Genomic DNA, 20,998 nt, shown 5'->3' on the forward strand with positions numbered 1-20,998 from the left:
TGTCAGAACCTGGAATGATAACATTATTCAATACTGGAAATACGCTCACCTGAATTTGGATTTAAGCCCAGGCCCTAATTCAAATGACTGTCAAACTCCACACAGGAAAACAAATAACGCATGCAAGTTAGCTGCTTTTGCTGCTTTTTAAACTGAATGCTGTGCGGAAGAAAGTTCTTTCTTATCAAATAACTTCAAACCCAAGAAAGACTGCTTTCTTTTTCAGTAATACACAGAAAAAAGCCATAATTTTTTTGATGTAATTTCTGGATTTGTCTCATTCTATTATCTTGTAGCTTCATTTCAACTTTAATTTTTGGCTTTTAAAACTTTAGGACCCAAAATAACCCGTCCACCTGTAAATGTGGAAATAATAGAAGGATTAAAGGCTGTTCTTCCATGCACTACAATGGGGAGTCCAAAACCTTCTGTTTCATGGGTCAAAGGAGAAACAGTTGTAAAGGTGAGTAGAGAATGGTATTCAATAATGCTGATTATTTGCTAAAGCTACTCTGTAAATATTAGCATTAGTTATAGTATTTGTAAATTCTAGTAGCTAGAAAGGAAGCATTTGGAAAATCCAGGGCTCATCTAATAAATATCTTCATTTGCAATAATTCTACATACAAACCAAATGTTCTCTGTGTATCTATATTTTATGTGATATATTCTTGTTACTACTAAGTATGGCCAAATACTGAGGAAAGCGCTTGTGAGTGTTCTCATAAATAAGAGCTCTTTTGAAGTTATAATTCACTGATCTGTAAAAATAGCAGTGAGTGAATGTGTCATGACAATGCTGAGCAGGATGAGCTGGCCCAAAATCCTTGAGTTGTAGGACATGTATAGTGTTCATGCATGTAAGCCCAAACTTTGTAAAGAGATTTTTGATGCTGTTTGTGTGCAGCCTGCATGTAGAGTCCTCACCTCAATGGCTCCTTCCTCTGGCAGGAGACTGCTCGCATTGCCGTCCTCGATTCTGGAAATTTAAGGATACACAATGTTCAGAGAGAAGATGCAGGACAGTATCGTTGTGTAGCCAAGAACAGTCTGGGCACAGCCTATTCAAAACCTGCAACTGTGGTAGTGGAAGGTGAGTGACTTTTGAACCAGTCTCAAGCTCCATGTGCCAGACCCTTGTGCATACCCAGTTAGCCTGAATTAACCTGTAGTATTGTGTTGATGTTGTCAAAACCACCCTGGATGGTAATAAAAAAAGGAAAGAGAAAAGGAGAAGGAGGAGAAGGAGAAGGAGAAGGAGAAGGAGAAGGAGAAGGAGAAGGAGAAGGAGAAGGAGAAGGAGAAGGAGAAGGAGAAGGAGAAGGAGAAGGAGAAGGAGAAGGAGAAGGAGAAGGAGAAGGAGAAGGAGAAGGAGAAGGAGAAGGAGAAGGAGAAGGAGAAGGAGAAGGAGAAGGAGAAGGAGAAGGAGAAAGAAGGAGAAGGAGAAGGAGAAGGAGAAGGAGAAGGAGAAGGAGAAGGAGAAGGAGAAGGAGAAGGAGAAGGAGAAGGAGAAGGAGAAGGAGAAGGAGAAGGAGAAGGAGAAGGAGAAGGAGAAGGAGAAGGAGAAGGAGAAGGAGAAGGAGAAGGAGAAGGAGAAGGAGAAGGAGAAGGAGAAGGAGAAGGAGAAAAGAACTTTTACCTTTGTGGACTTGAACATTTTCTGCCCACTAAATGAACACCAGATTAATTTTTCAGTTTCTGGTCCTTATGTACTCTGTGTCCAATTCTTAGTACAGGAGGAATTTGCTTTGTGGTGTGAACAGCCACCAGTTTCAGAGTGCTGAAAACAGGGTACCAAAATGTTGGCAACAAGGCATGTTCTCTTCCTGAATCCTGTAAGAGACTTTGGTTTGGTCAAGGGCTTGTGGAGTGAGTGGGAGAATGACTGATTTAGTAGATTAACAAATTTTTATTTCTGATTCAGGATGACTGCAATGCAGAAAGTAGAAAAGAGTCTTTGTTTGCTTAGTAAGCTTCAAAATACTATTGCGAGTTACATTTGGCCTGGAGCTATCAGAAGTTACTTAGCGTGCAATCCCATTTCTAGGAGGAACATAGACTTCCTTTTGGGAGCAGTATCAGGTATATTAGATCCAACTACATATTACTGTAGGTCTGCTGTTTTCCTAAAAAATGAATGAATTTTTCAGGTTTTTTTTGTCCCTTTTTAATATTTATACATACAGACAGTTTATACTAGAAATTCCTTAAATTGCTTTAAAACAGGAAGGCAACTACTCTTAACCTAGGTTCAGAGCTGTACTTCTCCCGGGCTAAAAGCGATGAAGCAAACTGAAAACAGTTGGATCTTGATGTGAATAGCCTGAGTCCTGGATTTTAGTTTGGCCCATGTCATTGAAACAATGGGCAAAGACTTGTCAAGAGTTAACCTTTGAATGGCAGATATTTGGTGCTATGAACACAAATGCTGAAGGGCCTCTGTCACTGCAATTCTTTGCTCCAGATCTGCCAGAGCCAGTCAGGGAATCTAAAAACAAGCAAGAATTGCACCAAAAATCCAGGCTGCTAAGGTTGATGGCTTGTTTTTCTCCATCTCCAGATTTATGCAGTGGCCTGTTAATTCAAGGACTGGCAAAATAAATCACAAATACCCTTCTTTGGGTGTGTGTATGTGTGCTCCTTTTAGAAGGAATAATATTAGTTCTTAATTGATCAGTGGCAGGTCAATGCTCCCACACAAATGGTCCCCTCATGCTCCCTTCTCCCTTCGTGTGTTGAGTGAACAAATAAATGCTCTCCTCTAGGCTTACCTTGGTTTCTCTGGTAGGACACCTGTATAATATACCTAATTTCAGGTGATCACCCAAACTAGACAGACATGTGTTTGGGTTATATTTTTGGCTTCCACAATCCAGAGGTATTAATCCTGATTTAGTACACAGAGCGAACTGCGAAGAATCTATTTGCTCAAACTGACAACAACACTCGTAATCCTGACACAGCAGCTTGCTGCAAATCCCTTTCCCTCATGTATTTTAGATCCATTTTCATGGATATTTAGCATAATTAAATGTGCACATACCTGTGCACTTTCCTGCAAGTTGGTACGTGCACACATCACCCTCATACACCTCTTTTATCATTTTTAGTATCCTTCCAATCCTGCCTCTCCTACCCCATTAGTATCATCATTTATAAATAATTTCAATTAAGTAAGAATTAAAATTATTCAAAGCAGAAAAATCACACTCCAACATTCTTTGAGCATTCATAGTGTTCATAAAATTTATGGAAATTGTTGTTTATTGCTTCCCTGTAATAACTTTATGATTTTTTTTTAAATCTTGGTCCTAGTATTTACTGGAGTCCCCAGCCTGCATAGTGTGGTTTAATATGAAAATAAAATGAAACAGCATGGCTGGTTAACTAGGAATATTTAATTCAAGGCAAGTGTCCATTCAAGGAAAAGTGTAAATATTTATGTCTAGCTAGAGCTAGATCACATGGATCCTGATTTATTGTGTGCTTCTATTTTAATGAGTCCAGCATTAGTCCTGTGTGGCATCCCACCCTTACATGGAAGGGAGCACCCAAGGATCATATGTCCTTGTGGTTGAAAGGAATGACAAAACTAAGAGTGCCTGCAAAAGCTTACAAAGTTTTATTAATAAATTACACATTTGGCATGGAATTGTGTATGGTAATCCCTGACCTCTTATATAAGCATGGGGCAGTGTGTTTTGGATAACAGGCTAGGATGAAAGAAGAGGGACTGAGAGAGAGAGATATGGATTAAAGAGGAGGAGGGAGAATGAAAAGAAGAAAGGAAGAGTGTGATATTACCAGTCCTGGTTCCAGCATCAATCCAGCTGATGGGGTATGCAGGTCCCTGGAACACTTGTGTGTCCAGGCTTTGTAGTCCTTTTTATAGTGAAGTTTCCATTCACTGGAGCTAAATTTCTCACTTGCTATGCAAATGAGTTATCATGTGCAGCCCATTCTTGTAGACCTTTGTGGAAATGGGTTGGAGGGCTTCAGGGATCTTGGATGCTCTTGACCCCACCTTACATTCCACTCCTGCTCATTGGCCTCATTCCCATACCTCAGCTATACTCTCTTGTGGTTAGCTCTGGGAGCCAGAACAAGGACACTTGTTCCAGAAAGGCACTGCCCTACTTCCATAGGGCCCCTTTCCCTTTCTTCAGTCATGATTGGTAATTGGCTGTCGCTACCAGCAATCCTTGGTTGGCTCCACAGTTATGTAGCTATCAATGTTTGAGACACACACATTAGCCCCTTGTCTTCTAGGCTTCCACGTCTTGCAATTAGTTTAAGACATTGTTGAAAGTACAAAAGTACTCTTGAAAGACTGACTCTCTCCCTCTGCAGGCAATCAGGCTCCTAAATGTGCTTTTGGTCAGGTGCATGCTTAAATTACTTGCTCAAGTTGGCCCAGAAATTGCAGCAAGTCACAAGTACATAGGGTGAACTGTGCAGGATCCATTTTTTCAAACTGACAACAGACTTGTCCCAAGTGTTTACACTACAGTACTACTTGTCTGGTTTCAGTGGTTCACGGTAGAATCGTTTGAAAAATGCTGCTATTTTGATTTTCCAAATATTTTTTCTTTTATTTCTAATCAGCTTTCCTCAGCATTATTGTCTCTATTTATTACTTTTAAAGTACAACTTTAGTATTTTAAAGATTTTATTATTTTTAAAGCAAAGTTTGGGCAACAGGCTTTAGATGAACATTCAGATGAAGTTCTTGTCAGGAAAAAGAAACCACTGAAGGCCTCTCTTAGGGGAACCAATTTTTCAGTTTTCACTAGTGAATGTCATTAAGGAGATAAGGATTCTGTGAGTTCTTCACTCTGCACAGACCAGTCCTAAGTTAGGACAGTGTGTTTGCTTTCCCAGGGGAGGTTTCAGGAACCAGGGCTTAGGACATGAATTATAAAAAGTTAATCCTGGGTCAGGATTTTAATTAAAAGGATTAAAAAGCCTGCTTTTTTACATTTTTTATCCAAGTCTGGGGCAAACTCAGATGAATTTGGACAAGTGATGGTGAAATAGATTTTTTTTATTTAAAGGCACAATCCACAAGTGGTAGACACACAATCATAATGGACATAATTGGTTTGTGAGAAAAGCTTGGTCCCTGGCTGGGAACTGTATTGAGTCTATGGACAGCATTGCCCTCACTTAAAGCATGCCTAGGGTGCCTGGGGGCTATTAGGAGAAAAAACAGGCCATAGAGCATCCCCTTGATTTGACATCAGGGAACATGCTCTGGAGATAATGTATGGAGAAAGGATGAAAGAGGCAAGCATTGGCCAAGTGAGTCAAATGAGTGACTACACAAGATAGGCATCACTCCTGCAGAAGAGTTACACACAATTTTTATGATCTTGATGTGTCCTGTAGCAGTAAAATTATACATGTCTTTGGTTCAGTTCTGAGGAATGTCTCAGAGGAGTAGGGCTGGTTCTTTCTGACATCTGCTGGGGTCATTATGAATTAGTTCTTCACTAGTGAGCTGGTTCACAGTTGTGCATAAGCTGCAGCTGTGCAAAAGTTGCATGGTTGTCTTTTCCTCACTTGGTTCTTCTAGTTACAGCCCACTCAGGTTAAGAAAAAAGGACTAGTGAAAGTAGTGGCATGAAGCAGAATTTGAATAGGCAGAAACAATTGTTTTGGCTTTCTGCAAAGTCAAACAGATAAGAAATGCTGAGTTTGTTTGGTCTGCTAAAATTAGCATGTGAAGATGACTTCCTCTTGCTACTGTACATCCAGAAGGTAGAAGGTAAATTGAGATACAGAAGGTAATGTGTGCATTGAGATAAAGAAACAATATTATAATCCTGATTGTTTGCCAAGAAATGAGTTTTTAATTTCTTGAAGGCAATATTTCTGACCTGCAGCTTTGTATTCATTTTCTATCATCTTGAGCATTTTGCTAACTAGCTTTTTAATCACTGCATTATCCACTTTGGTAGTGTACACTTCTGCAAAACCTAGAAGAGTATTTATATACTCAGTGAAGCAGTACATTGCCAAAGGATTTCCATAGATTTTTTGTTGTTTGCTGTGTTGGTTCTCAAAGTGAATCTCTGGCTGAAAGGTTCCTGAATTAATCCAAGATTCAGGACTATGGTTGAATAGAGGCATTCGCTTGCTTACATAATTTGTAGTTCACACAGATATCCGAAGGCTGAAGTTTATTGACAGATGTTGACTGAGATAGCTAAGATGCTCCAGTTTTGTCTGAAATCTGAAATCACTCCTTTGGAAATAAAGAAGCAGTCGTCATCAGTAGTGTTGAGATTTGTCATTAAATGCAGAAATAACCATTGATGAAAGTGAAAACTTAGGGCAGGGTATAAAGATTTAAGCTGTGCCAAGAAGGTATTTTTGGGCCTTCTCTGAGCATTTGAAATCTGTAGGGTCTGTAAGACCTTTGGTTTTTTTCCTTTATGCATTAGACAGCTATTTATGTACATAGGCCACAGACGGGGAGGAATTTTCATTTTTGTTGGTATTTGCAGTGACATCGAATCAGTCCATTAATAGCACCAGTTCCACAAAAGCCATGCTAGAGCTTTTCAGGTTCAGCTTCTGGGCCTGGTGCCTAAAACTGTACAGTCTCCAAGATGTGACATAAGTTAAGAATGATATTCCCCATATCCATTATGTATGAATTGTGTGATATTAAAAGAATATATTTAAAGCCATGAGCTCTTGTGTGGTAAGAGGCATGGGAATATTCCTGTTATGAGCATGCTTATCACTCAGACACAGAGTGAAGCTGCCTCATTAATTTTTTCTTAAAATGCAAAATAAATTCTATTGGATGGTTTTGCTTTAATCTCTTACTATCTTTTTCAGATATTGTCCTTATAGTCAGTGTTCAGATTATATGTAATTCCTGCATCAAATAAGAAGTGCTTATTGCAGAACAGCCAAAAACCAGTAAATTTTGTTCTGATTTACAGCTAACATTGCCCCATCTGGGCTCAGTTTTTTTCTTTGTTTTGGAGAATGTTTCTTTTGTCCTTTGGGGAAGGAAAGTGCCACTTTGTGAATTGGTAGAATTCACATGAAGAAGGGCTCTCGTTCTTCTTCATTCTTCAAAACAACAACAACAACAACAACAACAAAAATCACAAAAGAAATTGAAAAGTTGATAATGAATTTCTGACAGTTTAGAAGCAACACCTGCTTTCACCTGCTTAAATGCAAAAATGCCATGAATCCTATTTCAGCTTTAGCCTTATATTTAGCTTAAACTGTTGCAAGAGCATTCTCTGGAAATTAAAGTAAATTGAAAGAGAATTTTCTGGAGGTATAGTCACTGAAATGTACAAAGGGTTGTGGTGGATTAGGCACTACTAACACAACAGAAGATAAAATATTTTTCCGAGAGTTATCCTTCGAATCCAACAGCAGGATGTGAAGGCCAGTTTTCTGATGTAGGAAGACAGTGCGAATGGTCTACTGGAATGTAGTGTGCAAAAGGTTTTTCTTTCCCTGCGGGTAAATAACAAACTTCCTGTCTTTTAGACAGGAACAACTTTGTTGTTTCAGCTAGTGAAACCTCTGAAGTTCCAATTTGCTCAGAGGTGCATTTTTAATTTTGAAAAGTGTAGAAAAAGGGAATAAATACAGGGTCTGCTAAAGAGTATGTGGATTGTGCTGTTGGTTGTATACTGAGTTAGATGCAACTCCATACTGTGATTTATACGAAACTGAGCTTGATCTCTACCAGCCTGTGGCCCCTGAGATTTGTGAAATTCAGGAATATACTGTGTGATAACCTTTAGTTTTGAAGTCATCATTCTACTGACACTTGTATAGAAATTAACAATCATTCCTCTGTAAGGAAACAACCAAGCAAAATAGCCAGGGCAAACATTAGAAGATCCAGTGTATTTAACAAAAAAACTACCTGTGTATATTAACATTTTCGGCTCAAATCTCTGCATTTTCCAGCTGTCTGAAGAGGCATGGGTTAAGAACTTCTGACCCTTTCTTTAATTAGGCCATTTCATTCATCTCTCTGCTGAAGTGATGCTGCTTCACTTCATCCTGTGCTACTATGTGGCAGCACGTAGAACAATCAAGAAGCAAGGCTCCTTACACTTTTCCTGGCAACATTTTATTGCTTATTACTAGCTACTAAAATAATACCCTGCCACAGGCCACAAAAATGTTCCCCTGCGAGCCACTTCTGAAAACTGCCTTAGCCTTAAAAATAGGAAGATTTTCCTTGGAGAACCATCCATTCAGAAGAAAGGACTTGCCAGATTTGGTCCAGATTTTTATTTTAATCATGTAGTCTAATTCTTGTGTCACTGAGGGGATGGCAGACTAGTTGACAATAGAAAGCAATGCCATTGCCATTTAGTTAACAGACTGTCCCCTGTAAAGTGTAAAGCACTAGCTTCCTTCAGCTGTTTTTTGGATGTTTTTGCATCATAGATAAATCAACAGACTAGCAATTCTCACCAAAATTAAAGTAACAGGAATAAAAGCATGTATTTAGTGCAGAAAATTCTATCAGTTTGGATAGACCACATTCCAGAGATGGTCTGAATTTTGAATGAAAACTGACTCCTGATATGCCATCCAGAAAGATTTTCACATTTTTGTATTGACTTGCCTGCACTTGGCATAGATGATGTAGGAAAATGAGATACCAAGAGACCACTGAAGCAGCCCATCAGCACTATTACCTTGCATTTCCTACAAATTAGATTTCAGTGTGAAAGCTGAATTTTTATCTGTATCATCTTTTGAGGCAGAGTGTTTTGGGTCAGGTGAGTTGCCAAATAGGAAACTGGCAAGGTTCTTAATTAAGTCTTGGGTGAAACTTCCTCATGGAAATTCTAATACCAACACCGAAGAAAAATCTTTGGCTTGGCCTTGAGCAGAAGCAGAAACTCCAGGAAAGGATGCCTTTCCTGTTTGTGTTGGTGCTGGCATACATACCTGCAGGTAATGTCTTATGACAGCAAAGGGTGAATACAGCAGTTTGATTTTAAACATTGCAAAAGGTATATGGGGAGGAAGCACTACAAGTTTGCCTCTAATTACACCAAAGTATTTGACTGACCTCAGTGGGGTGGCGTGGGCGTAACTGAAAACCCAGAATATCTCATTAAATCTCCTCTTACCTGTAAGCGCTCACCAGAGTCAGCCCAAGGTTCTGAGGTGCTGCAGAAACAATCATGGCCCTAGTTACAGGGTAACAGGGCAAGCTGTAGGAGGAGGAAAACAGCCTCAGACCTTCAGGAAATGACAACTACGCGTGAGCTATTAAATTTACTCCTGAGGCTTGTTCTGCTGTGACATTGGCATGAGGTTCATGCTGCCTTTGAGCCATTATTGCAATGGCCTCTTGCAATGAGGAGCTGCAGTGAGGCTTCAGACAAGGCAAAATTCTTCTTTAAAATTATTTGAGCCTGTTATTTCCTTTCATGTAAACCTCTTTCCCCTAAAAAAGGCCTTGGGAAGGCAGTTGAAAAATTTATGACCTTCTCACATCATTGCATGAATTGTGGTTTTAAGAGAAAAAATTATATGGCAGTTAAAATCCCTCTCTCTTGTAAACCATTGGCTAGCTAGAAAGCATGAGCTTCCCACAGTACAATGAAGAGAGTGGAGGATAGAGAATATCCAGAGCAAATGAGACAAGCATTCTGAAGTGGCTGGAGCTCCTCTTAGACCCTCACAAAAAGGGCACATCAAACAGGGAGTTGAGAATTTGGAAAAAAGATGCATCTCTGTTGTAGGAGGAACTAGATGAGTTTTCAATGCTAAAAATCAAGTTAAGGTGAGCAGGGAACAGGCTCTTTGCTGTCACCAAACCAAGGAACAACCTAGTAGCTACTGCTAGTAGCACTTAAAAGCAGATGAAGGGTAGTACTTTTCACACGACATGTAATTAAATTTATGGCATTGCAAATGTCAGTGATGGAGACTAGATATGATGATGATGAATTAATTACCTAATTTTTGGTTATTCCAGTGATTCCCCATAACTGTTTGCTCAATTCCTTAGAGTGGGAGAGGGAGAGGGAGACTTGTGCATAGCTGTGATTTTAATACATGTATATAGACTGGTAACCTTGGCAGTAGTCATGGGTTGTGATCATGAGTAGAACAAGCAAAGGAATTTCTCCTTGATCAAATCCTCCACCTTCAGGAGGCTGGGAACTTCCTTTCAAATTTCACATTCAGTAGTGTGCAGAGGCAGAGATAAATGCACCTGGTATGACTATACTGTAGATGAGACAGAGCATGAGGAGGTTTAAAAGGGGAGGTTTAAAAGGCTCTTTCCTTCACAGAAACCAAACACATGTATAAGACCAGTAATGACATGAAAAGAATTTCCTCGCACATTTCCTTGGGAAGTAATTTGAACGCATTATCCTGACTTGTCCTTGAATCTACCGTTTGCTCTGTATATATAGATGAACACTTGTACAGAACAGGTTTTATATAGTTACACAGGATATAAGCTATCTATTTACATTTTACTCCTGGTTATTACATCTTTCTGTATTTGTGGTGTCTCCTTTTAGGATTCTAGAGACATCTACATGCAGTGTAAAGTCTTTCACAGCTGAAAAGTTAGTGGCTGATATGTTTTATCTTCACATGAGTCCTTCTATGAACGCAAATTGTCCTACCACCCATAAATTAAGGAGTCCATCCTAAAATAAAGTTAGCTTGAAAAGTTATTGCCTTGATAAGAAAAAAATTCCTTTATATCAGACACTAGAGCTTTGAATCTGAAGGCATATGATTCAGGATGGAGATGTTGTGCTTTGCTCCATCTTCCTTCACACAAATCTTGAATTGTCCCGGGTGCCCATCTCATAGCCTCAAGCTCTAGGTTGAGTGTCTATGTATTGGTGTCTATTGTGGCCTGGGCTGCATGATGCTTTAAGGACTAAGACAAGACCCAAGTCTCCCAATTAATATAACAGGAGCCAGAAGAACTTGCATCTTACCATTGTGTACAAAATGCAGATATTTCAGGTGTACTGGAGGCTTATCTTCCTGGGTTACCACAATAACAGGGTGAGGGTCAGTGGATGTTGCAGAAGTGCTTGCTTACAGATCGCTTACAGCTCTTCCTCACCTTGCTCTTTTGGGCCCCATACATTACAGTGCTGTTCCTTGAGAAATAATACAGTGATTGTGTGGATTTCTTACAGTGTGTGCACTTTTTTTTTGTTTTGAAAACTTGTATATTCTCTAGTAATAAGCATGTTTGTACATAGATTAAATAACATAGGTAAGCAATTTGATAGAGATAAATGGAAGTGTCTCATATCAGCTTTGCGGGAGCTGTTTTTTTCCTCTTTGTATTTACTTGGTAGGCTTACAAAAAAAGATAAGTGCTGCAACCTAGGTAAGAAATACTTGGAGATCAAAGTGAAACTGACCTTGCAGTTATCTTGGGATTTAATTATTGACTCATCCGCATTTTGGAATTGCTAAGCCACACTCAGAACCTGCTGCTGCTGCTGTGAGAGGAGTGGTTGATTCTTTGTCTCCTTGTCCTTGCTGGAGAGTATGCTCCCCAACATGGGATTCGGTTCTGTCATGTCAGCTGCAAGATGCAGAAACTGTATCTCGCCTGGTCAGCCCTGGCTCTTGGAATGTGATTAGCTGCTGCACACAGCTCGGTGTGACTGTCTCCATGACTGCTGATCCATGAGCATGGTGTGTGGCTTGTTCCTGGCCCTGATACTTTGAGATTTCTTTTTTTATTTTATGCAGGTAATGTTAGAAAACATATATGTTGCAGGTTTCTATGTATTTAAAAATGTATTTGTCAGACCTTCCCTCATTTCTCACCAGTGGGAAAGAAATGGTAGTCCCTCTCCTTTTTACCCCTCCTTGACTATCTGGTTTAGGCTTGTCAGGAAGAGTGAATGGTTATGAGCTGAATGAATCTGAATGGGGAGTTAGGCAAATTCACTTCTCACTGGCAAAAATCACAGTGGCACAAGTTCATGATTCTTCAGAGCATACAGCTAGCAAGCAGAAACGTTTTTTATACAGCTTAGTAAGCAAAGTGTCCAAGCCTAGAGACACCTCTGCAGACAAGAAATAATTCTGACCTTTCATGCTTCAGGCACAAAAGACTTATGGGGACACTGACAAACACAAACAAAAGAATACTTGCATTTTAACGAAGTACTTACACATGAATTTTGCACAGTGCAAAGTCTTTGCCAGGATATTTATATCTGGAAATCTTCCAAGACAATATGTGGTTTACCAGTTCCAGCAGCAATGGATCTCAGCACAACACTGGATGCAAAGGAAAATGCATTGTGCACACAAGATTTACCTTTACACACCATGTTCTGCAGCTTAATTGACAAAAAAAACCCCCAAAATATGCATAAGACCTGGTTTCAGTCACCCCAAAGGCCATGTTTCACTGATAAATACAAAGCAGTTGGGGAAAGTGAGGCAGATTGTGATATTAGATCTGACAGGATGGGCACATTGGGTCTGGCTCATGGGTGAGAGCAGGCTTTGGCTGCAGTGGGAAGGGAATGTTGCCAGGCAGTTGCCAACACAAATTTAACTTCTGGCCTTACCTTGCTTTGGACTACTGGGGATGCAGATGCTTTACAGTATTCCAGGACTCTGCCAACAAACTCTTGGATGCGAACACCTGTGGGTGTTGACAGGCTAAGTTAATTAACGTAATGGGAAAGTGTTACTCATATTCTCTTAAATACAGGGTTCACCAAAGCAACTGTGGCCTCTAGATAAAAAGCAACCTATCCCACACCTCAAAACTAGTGCTTGACTGCTCCTGGTGTTGACAGGGTTCACCAAAGCAACTGCGGCCTCTAGATAAAAAGCAACCTATCCCACACCTCAAAACTAGTGCTTGACTGCTCCTGGTGTTGCCTTTTTCCCAACCTGGAAATAAAACTTGAGATCATTTTAGTAAGAAGGTAATATTAGACTGGATCTTTATTTGAAGGCCTTCAGGGGAAGTATGTCCAGAAAAACCCACCCTCCCTAGGATGAGTGTATTTTATAGATTTTAAGAAATTAGCATAATTGATAAAAAAGCATCAATTAGGAGGATAAGTGGTGATGTAATTCCCCGCTCCAGGTCAAACCCCTCTCTGGAGTCCCCCACCTTGGCACTAGCTGGGCTTTGTCCATGAAATGTGTCTAAAGAGTTGTAGGCCTTGGTTCCCAGGAGGAACCAAGCCAGCAGAGGGGCCTTGACCTTCCAGGGCTTGGAGCCCTAGAACTTCTTTTGTCTTTCTAACTAGCGAAAGGCTATGGAAAAGTACTGGGAAAACTAGCTACTAGCACACTAGGCTACAGAGCTAGAAATATACGTGTGGAGAATACAGAGAATATATTAAAGTAAAAAGGCAAAAACCAAACAGCGTCACTGGTGCTCTGGGCATCACTTTGTCCTTTCCCCAAAGCAGCAGCATGGCCCCAGGCCACCTACATAGCTGTCTGGTTGTGACTGCCCAAATCCAGACTTCAAAAAAAAAAGTAGGCCTTACCCAGACTGAGGGCAGGCATCTGCCAGGACTGTGGGACCAGACCCCAAACCTGGGAAATGAAAGGCAATGGGAAAAAAAAGTCACCTGGAAAGAGTTAGCCATTCAATGTGGAGGCAGGGGGGAGGGCATGCTGCTTTAATCTTTTAGTATTATAAAAAATTTGTGACTGAATTAAAGCCCTACTGTTTGGGCTGAGTGATGTTACGTAATTCTCAGAAATGCGAGCAGCTGGCCACGGTACAGATACCTCCTAGCAAGCCCTGCAGTGCACAGAACATCATTTACCAAGGCTGTAAAAAAAAAAAAATTTAAGGGGCTTGGGAGTGAAATTTGGCTTTTAGCTGTTTGGATTTCATTTACAGCTTCTCTGTTTTATTTTCCACTAAAATAAATAAATAAGTTAAGCTCTCTTTGCTTACTTTCCCGACCTGCTTTTTGGCATGCCTGTGGGTGAATCCAGTGCAGAGAGCCCAGAGGTATTGATAATGTTGCTAACCTTGTAATGGTAATGTAGCAACTGAAGGCAAAATCCACATTCAGGAGGATGTGCAAAAGGCAGACAAGTAATGGAACTATTAGAAATCATCTGATTGTTGGAAAATTTCTCTCTGAGGAAAATTGAGAACAAGACAAAGTCATGAGCCCACCAAAAAATGTGAATTTTACAAACATTTATTGCTATTTCCTGATCCCTCCTCTTCTTGCCTTTCACTCGCCTCTTTCTGCCAGCTACACTACCACTAGATTTGCCATTTCTTACTTGTTTTTGCCTCTTTTCTTTACTTGTGGAATTGGGGGGTGGAGGAAGTGAGGGAGGGGGCAGTAAAATCATGGTTTTGGGGACTGTGTTCAGCCATTTAGATATGGGACAGATTTTGTTGCTCATGCAGTTGCCAAAATGGACCCTAAGCTCATCCTGGTGTTCTTGCCCTGCTTTACACAGTTGGAAGGTGACACTGGCTGCACTTATGCAACCTATCCTGACTTTACCACAGCACTCAAGGCTGAGAGCAATATCAGTGTGTTGATCATCTACCCATAGATTATGTGGTTGAGAAATAGGTGATACTATTTTTTTAATACTATTTCCCAAAGTGATTAAGAGCCCTTTGGAAAATATAACCCTGGATTGGTCAATCAGCCATGTTCCAAAATCCTGCTAGGACCTGGAAAATCTGGCCCTTGTCCCAAAAAATTTCTCATTTAAAAATAAAATAAGTTCCTCCCCAGTTTATTCCAGTTATGCCATCTACAACTGCATACTTAAGGTACATAGCTAAACTTTAAATAAAATTTAAATAAATATTTAAAGCATGCAAATGTAAATATCTGAAATGTTAAAGAATAAAATTGGTAACTTCAATTTTGAAGGTCTTGAAAAATGCACATGATAGCACTGGGGATAGAAGGAATTTCAATTCTTCCACGCTTTGGAAATCAGCTTTGTTCCTTATAGGCCAGATTTTATTTAGCCATCCCTCCCTGCAGTACTTGCCACCAGAAACATGTGAATGTTTAGGAGCTGTGGCTGGATTTTCTATCCCTGTATTTGGTGTTTTAGAATTTTAAGAATGGCCTGATGCTTTACCTTCCCTATGCTGGTAGACAGCTGCTTATCTAACAGTGTTCTGGGTTACTAACGCAAGTGCAGTGATCAATGCTGGTGGTTGGACCCTGGGAAGAGGAATGCAGCTTTCTGACCTCCTCATAGGCACCAGTCATGAACTGGGCCAGCCATAGTGCTTGCTGTGGCTTTGCACCCTGCCTGTGCTATTGCCATTTTCAAAGTGTGTCTTTTTTCCTCCTGGCTGAAAGATCCTAGCAGATTTTGGGAGAGCAGCTAGTACAGAGGAGGACATATGTGCCACTGTCCAGCATTAGCTAACTGGAGGCTGGTAATTTGTCATTTTGGTATTAATTTTACTGGGCAGGATTTGAGCAGCAGAGTCAGAGAGAAGCCATCAGGTGGGCAAGGGTCCCAGCAGCCTACTGGGCAGCAGAAGAAAAGCACTAAAGACCATATTCCAACTCTGGAAGATAACATGCTGGCTTCAGCTGGAGCCATGTGAACATAACTGCTGCCAGAGGACAGGCCCCAAAGTATTTCTCCAAATGAAGTATAAAAATAATTATTAGCTTAGCCTGCAAAACTTGGGTCTGAATTCATAACCATCTGGTCTTAATGGCCTGAAGTGAAACTTCAGACAAAGGTTTCATTTTACTTATTCATGAGAAAAGCTTCTGGCCAGTGACTACAGCTTTGCTTATTACTGATGGAGCTTCATACCTGCTGCCTCACTGAGGGGTGAGGGGGTGTAGAAGACTGATGCTGCTCTGCTTTGACTTTAGGCAGGTAGCACTGAGCAGAGACAATGGGATTGCTTGAAGCACACAGAAGAATTAAGAAGCTAAATATAATATTTATCCTTTTGCCATTTTCACTTTATTGACATTAAACTTGATCTTCCAAAAACCCCTGCCCAATAATTTCTTGAAAGGTAAAAAGGTTTCCATGCTGCAATTAACTTCTACGCAACTTATCTATGAGCAAAAGCTGTTTTTAGGCTCTTTGTCTAAACAAATCTCAGCTGCATACTAGCTCAGAACTGAGTAGAAGGACTATGTGGAAAGCATATTCTTTTTTACAGTTCAACTGAAATTTTGCAGACAAAAACTTCCCATCCCAAATATTGGGGACAGATGTTCTAATTCTGAACAGGGCAAACAGAAGATGGTGACATGGTGAGGTATGCTGATAAGGATAAACACATAGATAAAATTGGCAAACAAGATCTCAGGCTTTTCTGACAACTCCAAGAGACACTTCACTGCTTATTAAAGTTTCTGATGGAGATTTTTAGGCATTACTATGTGGTCCAGAAGGTGTTACTCACTAAGCACGAGAAATTTGAGTAAGAAATGGCAGTGCTTTTGAGCCTGCTTCCATGCAGACATTCTGGTGTTTTCATTAAAAGTTTTAGGTCAAAACTCAAATGTTCCAGGTGGGAAGTTTCTCTTCTCTGCTTTTCTCTATGTGGTCCAAGTACAGCAGCTTGTTAAGACCATCAAGGTTGTGTTTCTGGATCAAAATAAATTTTCAGCAAAAATACTTCAGTTGTTATTTCTGGCCAACAATCCTCCTCCTTGTCCCCTCCCCCAGTCCCCTCCTCCCCCGCAGCCCTTCCCCCACCCCCGCCAACAAAAAACAGCAACAACGACAACAAAAATGGAAGGGAGGGTGGGGTGAAGGAATGCCTATTTTGCTTATCTGCAAAGTACTCAGTGACCATATTTCCACAAAACAAACAAGAGCTATAGAAATGAGGAGCCACTTTAAAAATCTACTTTTCCACTGCAATCTCATCTTCCTAAAATTTTTGCCAGCCATTCTCTCATAACTTGATGCATGATGTTAGACACTTCCCCCTTAGGGCAGCTTGTTATTTCGTGGGAAATGCCAGTGTTTGCAGCACTCTGTGGCAAGTCTTAATCACTGCAATCAGACTGAGACGTTTATCTCACCCTTAACCTTCATGGCACATGTCCATACTGGTGGTCCTTAATGGTTCAGACAGGTCAACCTGGGCAGGGCAGCATGTAGCTTGCTGATTTTTTTGCTGAAAGCTGTTCCATCTGCAGGCTACTAAAGAGTTTTCTCTTGGTTTTCTTGCACATTACCTCCTCTGAGGATTTGGACTTGACACAGAAATTTCCAGAGGTAAATTTTAGTCTGTAAAGTGCAGAATGTAAACACACTGAATATTTTTTTTCTCCTCCTCATTTGTTTCCCAAGAATGTCACTCACTGGGAAGTCTGTTCTAGACTCTACTTTTATTCATGGAGCTGTGACTTACATCAAGACCCTCTGGGGAGGGAGTACCCCCGTGTCAGCACCAGTCTCAGCTTTACATAATTTTTCAGCTAGTACCTTTGTCTTCTCTTACAGTGTTTGCCAGAATCCTGAAGGCTCCTGAATCCCAAAACATCACCTTTGGGTCTGTGGTGACATTGCGGTGCACGGCAACCGGCCTTCCAGTCCCTACTGTCACCTGGCTGGAAAATGGGAAAGCTGTAAGTGCCTCTTTTTCATGCTTTTGGCACTGGAGGACTGCTATCAGCTGGAAGGGATAGTAGTCTGCACCAATGGTTTCTATTCCTTCCTAACTTAGCACCTTGCTTTTCAAATTTTTTTTTTTTTTTTTTTTTTGAGTCGAGATAATCTCTCTTCAGCAGTTTTCTCTGGAAAAACATTTTCCCCCTTATTCAGGGTGTTGTATAACTTAATTTGTTAGGATCTGAAATGCCCAAGATGAAGGGTGCTTTAGACCCTTCCAACCATCCTCCAAGGCAGAATTTCTAGGACTTCATTGTGTATGTCTGCAGCTATCTTTCCTTTTTAATAACATGGTAATGAGGCAAAACTGCACATTTGACAAAGTAGCATAAACCAAGGAGTTAGATAGAGCAAACTATTTTGAGATCAAATATCTGTGGACCCACATTATGCGCAGTATATTTGAAGAAGATAATAGATCTAAAATTTTCTAGGCTGACCTAGGTGAAGTGAAATATGTTATGAATTTATTTCTGGGCAGAAGCATGTTCTTAAGAAAGGCACACCCTCTTCAGTGGCAGGCACCAAGGGATGCAAATCCACTGTGTCTTATAGGAAAGATTCTGTGGTCTAATGATCCTGACCAGTTAATCTGGATACTATTTTCAATTTGCTTGGGTTTCATGCCTGTGTGTAGGCTGTTGCAATGCCCTCATTTCAGTGAACTGAAAACCTGCTTGACACCTAGTATTGCCTGTGTGGAAGTGAGCAGGGAACCACAGTCATGGCAGCTCCGCAGCCCAAGCCTGCCATAGCTTCTCTCTAGTCTTCATGTACTTAAGGTGAACACATCTATTTCTCTTTCGTCTTTCGACAATTTTTTAAAGGATGTGAACCTCAGAGCATGATACTGTGGAGGCTGCTGGAGTGTCTGCTGAGTGCAGGCAATTTGCCTCTGTCTTTTCTCATGGACCTCCTGTGAGCCCCAAGTCCTTCTGAGCACAGGCTGATCCTCACCATTCCTGTGGAGTTGCTGGTCCAGAGGACCAATATATCTTGGTTCTTACTTCAGGGGGCTATCATCATCTTGGTTCATATCTCCTCTCTCCACACATTAAAACACGTTATTAAGACCCCATGGCTAGTCTGCAGTCTGTCTTGCCTTCCTTGCCTCCTCTATACCTTATTGTGTCCTCCAATCTGATTAGGGCTAATTTTTTATATTGCTTCAATGTTCTTAGGCAGAGCAGCAAAAGGATCAGATCAGCCTCTGCTGAGACCTGTGGGTGCTTGGTGGTTTCTGGCAATATTTAGTTTGAGACAACTGCAGGTGTTAAGACTACTTTCCCACTTTGCAGGAGTCTGGGGTACCTGGAAAGAGCAATATATTTCCAGAGCAAATATCTGTGCTCTGCTGAGATCCCAATGAGTGGGTCCCACAGAGTACTGAGGTACATGAGATGATGCTCAGCCTCTGCCTGGGCCACTGCCTGACTGATCATATCTGCTCTGCCCTATTCCTGTCTGAAAAGTATAGCCCAGTCCCAGGAGGATAGTGCTTCTCACCTTAAATATGGTAAGCAAACCTTAATGAGAGCCTGTCTCTGGGAGAGTCAGCAGGAAGCCAGTGGATGGGACATGGTGAATTTGAGGGATGGTTCACAGCAAGGGTGAGTAATTTGAAGATGCCTCATGCCTGTGGCATTATGGTCTCTGAACACCAACCTGTAATTGTCCTGAGGTTCAAAGAACAGGAGTCTGCTGAGCTTACTGAGCTTCCCTGGAAGAGGAGTATGGAAACTCCTCTGTGCAGCAGCTGCCAGACCTACCTGTTTAGAAACACAATTCATTTTCCTCCTGCTATGCACCACAGGGCATCATGTACCTTTTAATAGTTTTCCTTACTACTTTATAGTAGTTTTCCACATATCCAGGAATAAATGAGCCAGGTGTGAAGATATGAAGAGGTCTCTAATTTCCTGGTAGCTGAGGTGATGTTTCAAAGGCTAAAAAGAGAACTCCTGGAAACAAAATCTCAGGAAATGTGTTTGAAAAGGAATAGGAATCAATTAACACAAAGGAACATCTTGAAGTTTCCAGTAACGGAAACAAGAGATGGCCAGTGTGGAAGTCCTAGGCACCACTGCCTGTGATTGTCCACTGTACATGGTGCATACTGCTTGTACTGCTGCAGTTACTTGAGCAACCTCTTCCTCCTCCATCAATCTGAAATGAACAATCCCAGTTATCTGTGCTCAGCAGGCACAGTCCAGTGCTGCCAGATGTGGAACACCTGAGACCTGAGGAACCAGCAGGGAAAGAAGACTGGATTAGCACAAGCTGCTCATGGCAAACAGCCACGTATGTCACCAAGATGCTGGAAGACAGGGGTGGCCTATAGGAAACACCTCCTTCCCACTGAGGAGGTCCTTTCACCATTTTGGTTATGAATGGTTTCTGGAGAGAAAAGGATTCTAAAACTAAATTTGAGCAGCTCTGTAACAAAAGGCATATCTGTGAAAAGAAATATCACCTGGGCTCCCACCTTCTTGAACTGATTTCATGTTATAAAGCCAAATATATCGCTGGTCCCTCCATATGCACAGTGGCTGAGATACCTGGTGCAGTACTCACAAACTGGGCTGGTCTGATTATTTAGTGATTTCTTCTCATGAACATTCTTTCACTACAAGTCCAAGCTGACTCTGAGAGATACATTCTTTTCAGCCTTTTCTTTTCATAGAGAATCCAATCTGTTTACAAGACATGTTACAACTGATGAATTAGTTCCTTCTTGGTTTTTCAATTATTGCTGTCAATACCCATGGGTATTTCATTTCACTGAAAGGTCTTATTGAAAGCACATTTTTACTGATGTCCAGGGAGGTCAGATTGATATTTCTGTCTTAGTTACATGTGTAGGTAGAGTGCTTTGCTGGGGAGAATCCAGGGAGACATTCTGCAATGTCTTTAGAGTCAGGTCACACCTAGGGAGTCCACAGGCAATATGCCTCACTTCAATTATCTTTGATGCTTCCTATCAGTATGAAGGTTAGAGCAGGCAATGCTCTCCTTCCTACTGCCATTGCAAGACAGAGTATGTACCATGTATGTACCATGCTCTCCTACTTCAATGAATGCCATATTGGCAGGAAAAACTTGATGGTAAATCAAGGCCAACTGGCTAAATTCAGCAGGCTTTAAGCTCATTTAGCTGCGAATTACTGATCCGGGAAAAGAGCTGGCCAAAATAATCATATTTTCAGCCCCTTCCATATTTCTAGATACTAGATAAGAAAATTTACCAGATATCTGCTGAAGTTTTGGAGCCAGAGCACTTTCTATGCTCATGAGTGCTTTGAGAGTATTGCAGTTGTTATACTAATCCAGAATCAACGACTTCCAAACTATTTTC

General features: G+C 40.9%; 1 protein-coding gene across 1 annotated transcript in view; it reads left to right on the forward strand.

The window, feature by feature from the left end:
• MUSK (muscle associated receptor tyrosine kinase) overlaps positions 1 to 20,998 on the forward strand; it is a 63,713-nt gene that overhangs the window by 7,599 nt on the left and 35,116 nt on the right. The window contains exons 4-6 of the mRNA XM_041711295.2: positions 336 to 463; positions 952 to 1,093; positions 17,476 to 17,600. Of these exons, the coding sequence (XP_041567229.1) occupies positions 336 to 463; positions 952 to 1,093; positions 17,476 to 17,600 (395 nt within the window). The remainder of the gene's footprint in view (positions 1 to 335; positions 464 to 951; positions 1,094 to 17,475; positions 17,601 to 20,998) is intronic.

Source organism: Taeniopygia guttata, chromosome Z (genome assembly GCF_048771995.1).
Source record: "Taeniopygia guttata chromosome Z, bTaeGut7.mat, whole genome shotgun sequence".
NCBI lineage: Eukaryota > Metazoa > Chordata > Aves > Passeriformes > Estrildidae > Taeniopygia > Taeniopygia guttata.